This window comes from Mesoplodon mirus, assembly GCF_964341445.2.
Source record: "Mesoplodon mirus genome assembly, chromosome: 3".
Lineage (NCBI taxonomy): Eukaryota > Metazoa > Chordata > Mammalia > Artiodactyla > Ziphiidae > Mesoplodon > Mesoplodon mirus.
The window spans coordinates 149,473,912-149,485,563 of record NC_138978.1 but is presented as its reverse complement, the minus strand read 5'-3'; the positions used below and the strand labels follow the sequence as shown (position 1 = coordinate 149,485,563).

Sequence of the window (11,652 nt, the reverse complement as noted above, 5' to 3'; positions counted from 1 at the left end):
TGGTGGGGGTCAGGTGCAGGTACCAGGCTGGCCCACATGCCAACTTCTCTCTTCCAGCACATCCAATTTTCCCCTGCACCTACTGCTCCAGTGAAGGGAGGACTCTAGACATCTATCCAAAGCTGTGGGGAGACCCCTTGCCAGCATCAATGAGCGAGCTTCCAGGAATGAGAGGAACTTGCCCGCAACATGTACTATATAGGTCACACAAAAGGAAGAACTTCCTTTCATGATATAGTGAGACACCGGAAGTTCTGAGAGCCTAAAGTTTTTATGGTCACACACCTACTTGTCTACATGTAGGTGTGGTCTTTTGAGAAAGTTGACAGATCAGGTGGTCTTCATAGGTCCTTTTCATCTCTACAATATTACAGTTTTCATAACCTAAAGAGAAACATGGGGGAAAAAGTTAACTCCTACCTCTGTCATTTAATGAGCAAAAACAAAACAAAATGTGGGTTATACCACATGTACCTCATATATTTAGGACATTTCTCAAAAGCTTATACATCCTAGGATCCTAATTTCATTACTGCTTAAATGACTTTATTCATTGCCTTTAACTCTCTGTCTTGGAGGAAGAGTCTTTGGAATCTGAGTAAGATGCAGGTTGCAGACTGTTTCCTTCTCCTGAGCCATGCACACAGGCTGGGATGGCTTCCTTGGAGTGGCCTGGCAGGTGTCAGGTAGCTGGACAACTTACAGGGGCATTTAGGAACATGGACTTTGACATGTGTGGAAACAGCATGAGTTTTGAATTCCAGCTCTTGTGCTCTAGTGTGATGACTTTGGCTGGGTATTTAACCTTTCTGAGCCACAGTGCTTTTAATGATTGGAATAGCAGAAATAATACTAAGTACAGCCTGTCGAGAGGATTGAAGGAGATGATTGGTATGAACGTACCTGCTGCATAATAACTGCTCCACAGAGGCCAATCAGTATGTGTCAGTAACAGCTCAAAACTTGACAGGGGAATATTAGTCTAGGGAATATTATCTCCCCCTTCATTATACAAAAAGAATGCAGAGGTGCAGTTATTATAGTCGTAAGTGGTAGAGGTGGGATTTGAACCCAGCACTTGATTCCGCCCTGTTCTGCTGCCTCAAAATTACGGTCTCATGGGAAGCTGTTTATTCTTATACACTTAGGAAATCGCTACCCAGTGCGCACACACACACACACACACACACACACACATCTCTTCCTACCTTTCCTACCTTCCCACTCCCATTTACTCATCTTAAGTGAGGGATGGAAAAAAATTCCAGGGGTCAGCAGGTTACCAGACAAAGACCAATGACCCTTTGGGTTGACACACCCTGGTTGTGTTCCTGGATGGCAAATCCCCTTTACCTTTCTCCCTTCCCCATTTCACTATCCAGGCTGAATGCTCATCTGAATTGCAATGGACATGCCAGATACAGGCTCGACTGGAGGGGCAAAGCTTTTAATATGGGACAACGGTCTTGGGCTATCTGGACTACGGTGGAATATTTACCCCTTTCCTCTCCATTTCCCATACTAAGGCACAGAATTTACAGTTAAGCAACCTGTAGTCTTAATTAGTCCCGTTTTCCGTCCCTTTGGACCATGTCATGTCTGTCGATGTGCTGAGGCTGTTTGTGTTCCCCCTTAGGTACTTCCTTCTTTCTCTTCCCATTCCCATTCTTCCCCTCTGCTCTGGCTGCTTCCTGCTGTGGCATTAAACAGTCCAAGGATGGGGTGCAGATAAGGGCATTGGGGTGGGGGAGCAGGGCATTTCTTCCCCTCTGAGATGTCCTCACATAGGGCATCGCCCACAAAATTGACTTTGGGTAAAATTTCTTTCTGTGGATCAGTCCCTAACACTTTCAGAGATTTCAGAAATTTTGTGACGAATAATTCTTATATATCTCTCATTTTTGCTTTGGAGAATTGCTCAATCTCTCAAAGAAAAACTAGCCTATAAGATGAAAACTGCTTATCTCTCCCAGGCCTCAAGTCATTTTCCTTTCCAAGAGTGAGCTTTCAGTGAAGAGAGCTTTTCCTGTGAATCATGCTGCCTTCTGCAGTATTTTGTGTGCCCCAGCAATAGATACAAAGGCCACTTTATCTGTGTGCATGTATCTATCCAACAGCTTGCGGATGATCATATTTCCTCGAGAGCGTGTTATCTGAAAATTTGCAGGAAATTCACCTCCATAGATTTTCAACCCTTGTAATCCTTTCAGAATGCCATATCACAGCAAAATAGGAAAGTTTTACTCTCTGATGGTGGAAGGCAGGACGGGGGAAGCCTTGAGAAGAGATATTGCCATGGATTCACAAGTAATCCTATCATATAACCCAGCCATGCAAATTAACACAGACCTATACTCTGTAACAGATTAGGTCAAGATTGAAGGAAATTGAAGTGTGGGAGATTTAAAGTTTATCTAAAATAGAAAGTATAGGCCATACCTCTTTAGGTCATTCCTGCCCAGAAATGGCAAGATACCATATTTAGGACATCAAGAAGGATATGTGGGTGTATGTCTGCTTAGGATTTAGAGTGGGGGCCATGAAAATGGACTTTGGGTCAGAAACACCTGGGTTCTGTGCTTTGTTAACTATGCACCCCTAGGAAAGTTATTCAATTTCTCTAGGACTAAGTTTCCTCATTTTAAAAATAGATGAATGAGGATAACAGTACTTATCTCATAGGGTTGTATAATAGTTAGAATGGAATTTGGATGTGAGTGATAGAAAACTTAGAACATCAGTTGCTGTAATAAGAAGGACATTTATTTCTATTTCATATAAAGGCTGGGTAAGTTGTTTAGGGCTGATACAATGGATCCAGGCTCCATCTTCTACCCATACTCCATGGATAGAAGGACATAGACTCTTTCTATCCTTTTGCTCTGTCATCCTCAACCTGTGGCCTCCAATTCATGATTCAAGATGGCTGCTCAAGCTCCAGCCATTACATTAAAAAAAAAATTATTTATTTAGTGACTGCATTGGGCCTTAGTTGCTGCACATGGGCTCTTTGCTGCAGTGCTCGGGATTCTCTCTAGTTGTGGTGCGCGAGGGCTCCAGAGCTTGGGCTCAGTAGTTGTGGCGCGTGGGCTTAGTAATGCCCTGCAGCATGTGGGATCTTAGTTCCCCAACCAGGGATTGAACTGGCGTCCCCTGCATTGCAAGATGTATTCTTAACCACTCGACCACCAGGGAAGTTCCTCCAGCCATTACATTTTTATTCCAGCCACCAGGAAGGAGAAAAGAGGAAGAGAAGGAGGAGGACTTACCTCTTTTCTCAACAGCTTCCATTTACAAGTCATGAACACAGACAGCTGTAATGGAGGCTGGGAAATGTAGTTTTTATTCCGGGCAGTCATGTGCTTAGCTAAATACTGAAGATTCTTTACTATCAAAGAGGGGGAGGGCTTCCCTGGTGGCGCAGTGGTTGAGAGTCCGCCTGCCGATGCAGGGGACACGGGTTCGTGCCCCGGTCCAGGAAGATCCCACATGCCGCGGAGCGGCTGGGCCCGTGAGCCATGGCCGCTGGGCCTGCGCGTCCGGAGCCTGTGCTCCGCAACAGGAGGGGCCACAAAAGTGAGAGGCCCGCGTACCGCAAAAAAAAAAAAAAAAAAAAAAAGAGGGGGAAATGGATACTGGCGGAAACAACCAGCAATCTCTACCACAGACCCTCATGAGATTTAAATGAGACAATGGCAGGCTGAGCACAGTGTTGGGTATAGAGTGATCGATCACTCAGTAATCGCCATGATTATCATCACCGTCGCCATCATCATGAGGAGGTGGGGAATACTCTGAAGCTATGACAAGACATTTCCTTATTTCTGATAAAGTCACCAATATCCACCACCCTTTTAAGACACTATGAGCTTCACCTTTTATGAAGGTCAGACACCTTTATGTGTCCTTATGAAATAAAACTACATAAAAGGAAAGCAAAGGAATGATGAACTTAGGATTCAAGATAATGGTTATCTTGGCCAGAGAAAACAGAGGTGGGTTGGGGATGAATGGAGGAACCACCTAGTTAGATGTATGCTACTGTCAAAGTCCTAGTTTTCATTTTGGGTAGTGGATTCACAGGTGCCTACTGCATTATTAAAAATAACTAAGGACTTTCCTGGTTGTCCAGTGGTTAGGACTTGGCACTTTCACTGCCATGGCCTGGGTTCAATCCCTGGTCAGGGAACTAAGATCCCTGCAAGGTGCAGCCAAAAAACTCACCCAAAAACAAAACAAAACAAAACAAAACAACCAAACTAATAACTAATTAAATAAAAGCAGAGATGGGCCAATGATTCAATGATGAGGAGGATTATAATTAACCAAATTCTGTGTACCTGAGGTCTTTAAATTGTCTTTGTGTGTACAGTATTCATGGCATATGTGTTTGCCTGTCAATAGTAGACAAAAATAGTACTTTCTATTTGCATAGACTTTTAACTTTTGAAGTGCTTCTACATATCCATAAAAATTGTTTAAGTAGTTCATTACAGATGGTTGAGAGCTTGGTATTATACAAATAGGACTTTGGACTTCCATGTCCTAAGGAAAAATATTTAATTTTATTCTTACAGTAGCTCTACAAGGGAGGCAGGACAGATGTTATCATCACTGTTGGACAGATGAAAAAGAGGGAACTGAGAGGGCACGGGGCTTGCATGAGATTACATGGTTAGTTAGAACTGGAATGGAACTTAAGACTCTGGATCTCTTGCCCATCTTAGGTTCTTCCTTTAGCCCATCTCACTCCCCAGTTATTACCCATCCATTAGACATTTATTTTATGTCTGTTACATGCCCGGCACATTGCACTTATGTGTTTGTGTTGATATATATATATATATATATATATGTTTTCTGGGTGCTGTGTGTGCAGCTTCTGTAATCTCTATGTACTGAGTCCTTGTGTGCCCCCGGGCCTAATTGGTCCTTGTAATTCCAGGAGGATGCCCCAGCTGTGGTTTCAGTTGTCTAGTTATTCCTAGGTCACTGGGCTGCAGCATCTCCCCAGAGTCCCAGCTAGATAGGAAGGCGGCTTTGATATCAGGGGCAGATCCCCAGGCAGTGGGCACAGACCAGAGGAGCAAGCCAACAATGCCTCAGTCATGATAAGATTTGCTATTTCATGATCATTTCTAGCTTTTGGGGAGTTCTCATGAACACTATCTCATTTAATTCTCACTCAGCCCTGATATTCGACTTTATTATTTTTCTCCTTTTTTCAGATACAAAGAGGAGAGACTTGAACTCAGGTCATTTGTCTCTAAATTCTGTTCTCTTTCCACTGTGCCTTCTCTGAAAGGGCAAAAACAGCTTATCCTCTTTCTAGCCTTGTGGAGGGAAGCAGGTGAAAACTCAGTGTCAGGCAGTAGGAAGCCACCGGTGACTCTCTGCAGAGGAAAAACGACCAACTCCCAGCCCTGCGCAGCCCCAGCCCAGCTGAGGTGAGAAGCAAGGAGCAGGTGCTTCCACCTCCCCATCCCTGCGTCCTTCTCTCAGTCCTTGGGCTTCTCCCTTGTGTGCCTCAGGGAGGTGATAGTAGTACTGCAGAATGGGTGAGGTGTTTTCCAATCTCTGTGGCCGTAGGCTGTCTTTTTATCTTTGAGGAGTCAGAGGAATGGGGAACTATCTAACTTATCCACCCTCTAGCATGAGGGGAGAGCTTCCGCCGCCTGCTATTGCAGAGAATTCCTCTGCCCTCACCTCCCAGAAGCTGGCACTTGTGTCAGTGCCACTCTCTTGATGCTGTCTGCTTGTACCTATCTTCTCCCCCACAGATCAACACCATCCACCACTGCAGGCCTGAGCACGGCACCTTGCACAAAGTCAAGGTGTATGCTAAATTAACTGTGCTCAGAAGGAGCGAGTATTTGTGTTAGGCGAATCATATTTCTCCTTGGTCCATGGAGTGGGCCCTGGAGTGAGTCCCGGGAAGGGACTCTGCTGGAAGGGTAACTTCTACCTTTCAGGCTACCCTTGCCTGGGCTCGGTCCCCAGGGCACCTGTCCTTAGGATGTTCCCTCCTCTGCTTCTCCCGGAGCTAGGTCTCCCTAGACAAGGGGGCTCTAGAGTGTTGGGGGAACGCGTTAGGGGCCACGTGTGGCCATAGGTAAAGTCACATTCTCTAATTCGGCCTTACCAGTAATTTTTTTTTTTTTTTTTTTTGTGATACGCGGGCTTCTCACCGCTGTGGCCTCTCCCGTTGGGGAGCACAGGCTCCGGACGCACCAGCTCAGCGGCCATGGGTCACGGGCCCAGCCGCTCCACGGCACGTGGGATCTTCCCGGACCGGGGCACGAACCTGTGTCCCCTGCATCGGCAGGCGGACTCTCAACCACTGCGCCACCGGGGAAGCCCCTTACCAGTAATTAAGCTGAGGTTTTGTCTTCACCTCAGCCTCCTTGTCTTATTTCTGAGCTGTTTTACTAGTCAGAGTGGGGAGGAGGTCAGCAGGAATTTATTTCATGATCATCCCCAAACCCCCATCAGAATATGTATCGAGACCCTCTGGTAGCTTAAATTTAGGGCCTCCCCAATCTCCTCCCTTGATCTGGGCTATGCTTAGGTCCAGCTAGATCCTTAGTATCTTCCTCAGAGACAGGGGGCTCAATTGGACTAGAACTTGGCTTCTTCAAAAATACCCATTTCTTATGCCTGTAGGTTTAGGGCCTAACTTTTCCACATTGGAAATCAGGACCTATTCCCCAGACCTTCCCTTTTTGGTACATTGTCTCAGGGAATTCTCTCCACACCCTATTCTTCCCACTGGGAGAGATGCACCGACCTGCTCAGGATCACACAGCCAGTCAGAGGAAAAGGCTCCCTGATTTCAGGTAGTCTGAATGTCAATCCATCCTCTTCCTGCCCTGTATCCCTTTTTAGCTAATTTACATGAAAAAATGTTCAAAAGTATAATTACTAAATTGTTCATATTTATATGATAATAAATCTTTACCGAAAAACAAATTTGTGAGAAAAGAAATGCAAAACTCAGAGGAAAGTGTTCAAGTTAAAATATTCCATATTTGCCTCACCCTATTCCGAGAATGAGTGGCCTCTGTAATTCCAGGTCACCCTGGAGGTCTCATCTGGCTCATACTTGCTAGTCATCCCCCGCCTTCGAAATACACCCCCAGCTGCTGCTGTCTAAAAGAGCCAGACAATTGGAGAAAAGTGGATTATCTATCTGATTATGCAGCTACTTTCATACGCCTCCCCTTTCCCTATGCGTGGCCCTGAGTATTTAAGAACTAAGATTTCTCGGTCCCCGCTCCCTGTCCCCAGCCCCGGTCCCCAGCTTTGGCCCTTCACGCTCCGGAAGCCTCGCGTCCTCCCCTTTAAGGCCAGCCCCTCCCCCACGCCCACGCCTCCCCAGCTCCGTCCCGCCTCCCCAAGCCCTGCCCCCTCCGACCCTCCCCTTTAAGGACCGGCCCCGGACGCAGACGAGGCTGTGACGCGGCCGCCGGCCCTCGGGCTGGGTACTTTGTCGCGCGGCCGCTTCCCCCCCGGCCGGGGCCCCTCCGTCCCGCGTTCCACCGAGCGCCTGGCCCCCGGGGGGAGGGTGGGAGGGAGGGAGCAGGGTCGTTGGGCGCCAGCGGCGCACAGCGGGACACACGGAGCCCCGCGACCCGCCGAGCCTGGAGCCGGGCCGGGGCGGGGAAGCCGGCTCCAGCCCGGAGCAAACTTCGCAGCCGGGCTGGGGGTGGCGGGGAACCCGTCCGGAGCCGGAGGAGGGGCCCGCCGCGGGCCCTCCCGCCGCTGCTCTCGCGCCTACGGGCACCATGCTGTCCAACTCCGGTGCTGTTCCCCAGCCCGCCGCCGCCGCCGCCACCGCACCATGCTGTCCAACGCCGGCGATGTTCCCCAACCCGCCGCCGCCGCCGCAGCCCCCCGCCCCGGCCCAACCTCACCCCCCGGCCCAGCCGCCGCCGCAGCCCCCGCAGCAGTTCCCCCAGTTCCACGTCAAGTCGAGCCTGCAGATCAAGAAGAACGCCATCATCGACGACTACAAGGTCACCACCCAGGTCCTGGGACTGGGCATCAACGGGAAAGTTTTGCAGATCTTCAACAAGAGGACCCAGGAGAAATTCGCCCTAAAAGTAGGTTTGGGGCCCGAGGGAGGGGAGGACGGGCGGAGGGGGCCTCCCGGGGACCACCCCCGGCACTCCGCAGCGGCCTAAGCTCTCGGTGGCTCAGCGTGGTCGCGCCGACGCTTTCCTCGGACTGGCGTCGGGGCCGCGGAGGAGTGGCCGCGGTGGGGCTGCCTGTCCCGCGCGCGTGAGGGGTGCCAAGTGCGCGGCAGGGGGCGGGGGGCAGCGGGAAGGTCAGGTCCCGGCGCACCACACCGCCGAGACCGAGTTTCCGGTCACCTCCGGGTGTGAGTGGCGGGGACTCGAGAGGACTCGTGAGGACCCTGCCATTTTGGGTTTGAGCGGCATCCAGCCGAGTTGCAACGGTTGGCTTCGGGACCACTTCTGCTAATTTTCCCCCTAGTCTCAAGGAAGTGATTTTCGGGGGTTGTGGTTCCCCATCCTCTGCTCCTTTCTTTCTGTGGGCACAAAAGGCCCATTACTCATTGAGCTGGTTGGTCGGTTGGTTTGGAGAAGTCGTATCTCAGAGGTTTATTTAGCCTCGCTCCTTATTTGGGAGCCGGAATGTGTGATTTCACTTCCCTGGGCCTTGCGAGTGCGGCTGTGCTGCCTTGGGGCGCGCCGGCCGGGGAGGTGCAAGGCTGGAGATTCCGCTGGGACACCGACACCCCCCCCCCCACGACCGCCCCGGGCGCGGGGGAGGGTTTGTTTTGATCCGAGAGCGTGCCCCTTCCTACCTTCAGTGTCTGTGAGGCTCCAGATGGGAGGCCAGCAGGCTCCTTCTCGGTGTCTGCTGTTTCCATAGCTCCATTGATCATTGTAAACCGGGTCCGTAAACCACGGCTTGGCCCAGTGCTGATTCCGCAAATCGGAGATGGCCACTTGAGTCCTGGACATGGGCGATTGGTGGACAGAGGAGGGAGCGTTTTCCTAGAGCTGGGGAAAACCAACCTCTTTTTTTTTTTTTTTTTTTTCTTTTCTTTTTTAAGGGGATCTGGTAGGGGGGAGAATGGGGATTTCAATGAGAGTATCTACTTCGGAAGTTAAACAGAATGGACTTGGAGGTCTGATGAGTCTCCAGTGCAGTGTGAGCCACTGTTCAGGGTCATGAAAAAGGTTTTCCCCAAAGAGGGGTTTCAGATCAAACCACATCTCTAAAGGTGACCAAAAACGCCTCTTCCCTCTGGGGTGTCTTAATGATTGGAGGAGGAGAAAAATACTTCCTGTGTTATACTTTCTTTTCCCCCTCAATCCCTGTGGCTAGCTGTGTTTCAGCTATTCATACAAAACTCAGATATGTGTTATGGGTGGAAATGTTGGAATATATAATTAGATATAATAAGACACTGGTACTTGGGGGTTGTAGAAGACAAGCATGTTCAACTTAACAGATGTTAAGGCCTCTAAAATTATTTTCTTGCTGCTTTCATCCTCCCTTTTGGGGGAGAACTTCAGCTAGCCTCAACACTGTCAGATTTGTTTGTTTTTTTACTATAAGCTGTTGCTGAGGGCTTTTGGTTGTTTGGTGTCGACTTTTGGAGAAGGAATATATCAGTGTCCTGAACCCTTTAATATTTGTGCCTTAGACCGTTCTTTCCCTACTCATAACTGGGGGCAGGGAAGGAGAGTGGTTGTTTGACCCCGTGGCTCTGACCTCGGGGAGTGGAGTTGAGTGAATACTGTTTGACCACAGTTAACCTGTACTGTTGAGGAAGTGACAGACATTCTTTCCAGGAGAGTTTTCTACCCCCTCTGAGACGCCGTCTGCCTTCACCCATCAGCAGTTTGGGGACACTGGCTGCTCATTTTCTTGGATACCTGGAATATGGTATAAAGACTTCAGAACAAAAGCTCTCAATTTCTGCTCCTTATTCTGTTTAATAGACACAGAAAACCACCCTCTAAAATGCTTTTGGGTGGCAATTCAGATTTCTATTGTAATTAATAGGAGAGAGATTTGGATTTTTTCTCCCTTTGAATGGTTTTGAAAGGAAAGATCCAGCAGTATTTTATTTTATTTTATTTTTTTAACATCTTTATTGGAGTATAATTGCTTTACAATGGTGTGTTAGTTTCTGCTGTATAACAAAGTGAATCAGCTATACATATACATATATCCCCACATCTCCTCCCTCTTGCGTCTCCCTCCCACCCTCCCTATCCCACCCCTCTAGGTGATCACAAAGCACCGAACTGATCTCCCTGTGCTGAAGATCCAGGAGTATTTTAAATAACACTCATGGTTTGTCCTTCTCAGGTTAGAAGTGGATGAAGATTGAAGTCAGAGTGTGTTTTGACAGGCAGCCTGCTTCCAGATCTTACAAGTTGACTCAACTGTTAAACTGTAGATTTCCCACATATCTTTGTGTAAAAACTCCATAATAGAGGAAGAAAGAAGGGATGAGGCATTCAGAGATTGATAGCGGTGTCAACAGCACTTCCAATATCCAAATACTGGCTGAGACATAATTACAGCTGTGGGGGGAATCTGGTTCAAAGGATTCTGTTCCAGAGACACACACCAAAGAGATTTCTAGATCTTGAATCTTGATTAACTTAACCATAGGTGCTGAGTACTGAAATGATTTTCGAAACCAGGAGCGTTTTGATTATTAAGCAAGGGAGGAAGATGTGGTGGGGCAAGAGGGATTGCCTCATCGGAAAGGTGCCTGAAGAAAAAGGGAGGAGACCTCTGCTCTACCCGGGGTGTTAGGCCATTCCTGGGGAGTTAGGTCAAAGAGCTGTAGAGCAGCAGCAGGGCCTGTCATGGGGGTTCTGATATCTGGTATCTCACAGCCCTGAGAGTTGATGAGAGGTGGCGGCTGCCTTGATGCCCTGCTCCCTGTCTGTGGTCTGGTGACCTCTTAGTCCTATTAAAGGTAATCAGTGCTTTAAAAAATAGTCCCATTCCGCCCTGCTATTTTTCTACCTCCACCTGAGAGAGGTAACATTTACATGCTTTTTGGTAGGTGCTATGACCTTGCCTCACCATCTCTCCTGGCTGCTTTTGCAAAGTTCTGAGTCATACTCATACTTCTCTCAGAGTTGGAAGGGACTGTAGAGGTCATCTCATCCAACCCCCTCATTTTGCAGATGAGAAAACCAAGGCCCAGAGCAAAGGCTTGCTTGAGGTAGTGCAGCCATGCACTGGGCAGAACCAGGATTAGCACCCAGGACGCTTGACCACTTCCCACTTGGGAACTGCACTGACATCAGCAGGCTTGGCCCTGGGACGGGCTGCTGCTCCAGAGCCTCTCAAGCCCGAGGAGCTACCGTCACCGCAGGCCCTCCTTGACTGTCAGCCAGGGGGTGCTGGGTAGGGACTTAGCGGCTTCCCAGCAGAGATTGCCAGAGTTGGAGAGGCAGCTTATAAACCAACTCAGCAGCCCCATGAGTTTTGAATCTTCAGTAACAAATATTTTTTTTTACCACACCCTCCCCTTTTTAGGAAGTGTTTGCTAGAAATCTTATTTACTAGTGTTATTTTTTGTGCAAGAACGTGAGAATTCTATTCACTATTTCTTTGGTAGGGACGCCTGGTCTCAGCTCACTTGTGCAG

General features: G+C 48.6%; 1 protein-coding gene and 1 long non-coding RNA gene across 3 annotated transcripts in view; one reads left to right on the top strand and one right to left on the bottom strand.

The window, feature by feature from the left end:
• Nucleotides 1-324: 324 nt before the first annotated feature.
• Nucleotides 325-10,400, bottom strand: LOC309801580. Its single transcript, XR_014293614.1, has 3 exons — nt 8,831-10,400; nt 7,038-7,149; nt 325-384 (listed from the first exon to the last, which is right to left on the bottom strand). It is a non-coding gene; the product is annotated as an uncharacterized lncRNA (long non-coding RNA).
• The window catches only part of MAPKAPK2 (MAPK activated protein kinase 2), a 44,974-nt gene continuing 40,765 nt past the window's right edge, over nt 7,444-11,652 (top strand). Inside the window, exon 1 of one of the 2 annotated variants that reach the window (XM_082616563.1) lies at nt 7,444-8,102. In XM_082616563.1, coding sequence (XP_082472689.1) covers nt 7,785-8,102 — 318 coding nt within the window. In that variant the 5' untranslated portion in view covers nt 7,444-7,784. The remainder of the gene's footprint in view (nt 8,103-11,652) is intronic. The other variant, XM_082616564.1, reaches the window with a different exon arrangement.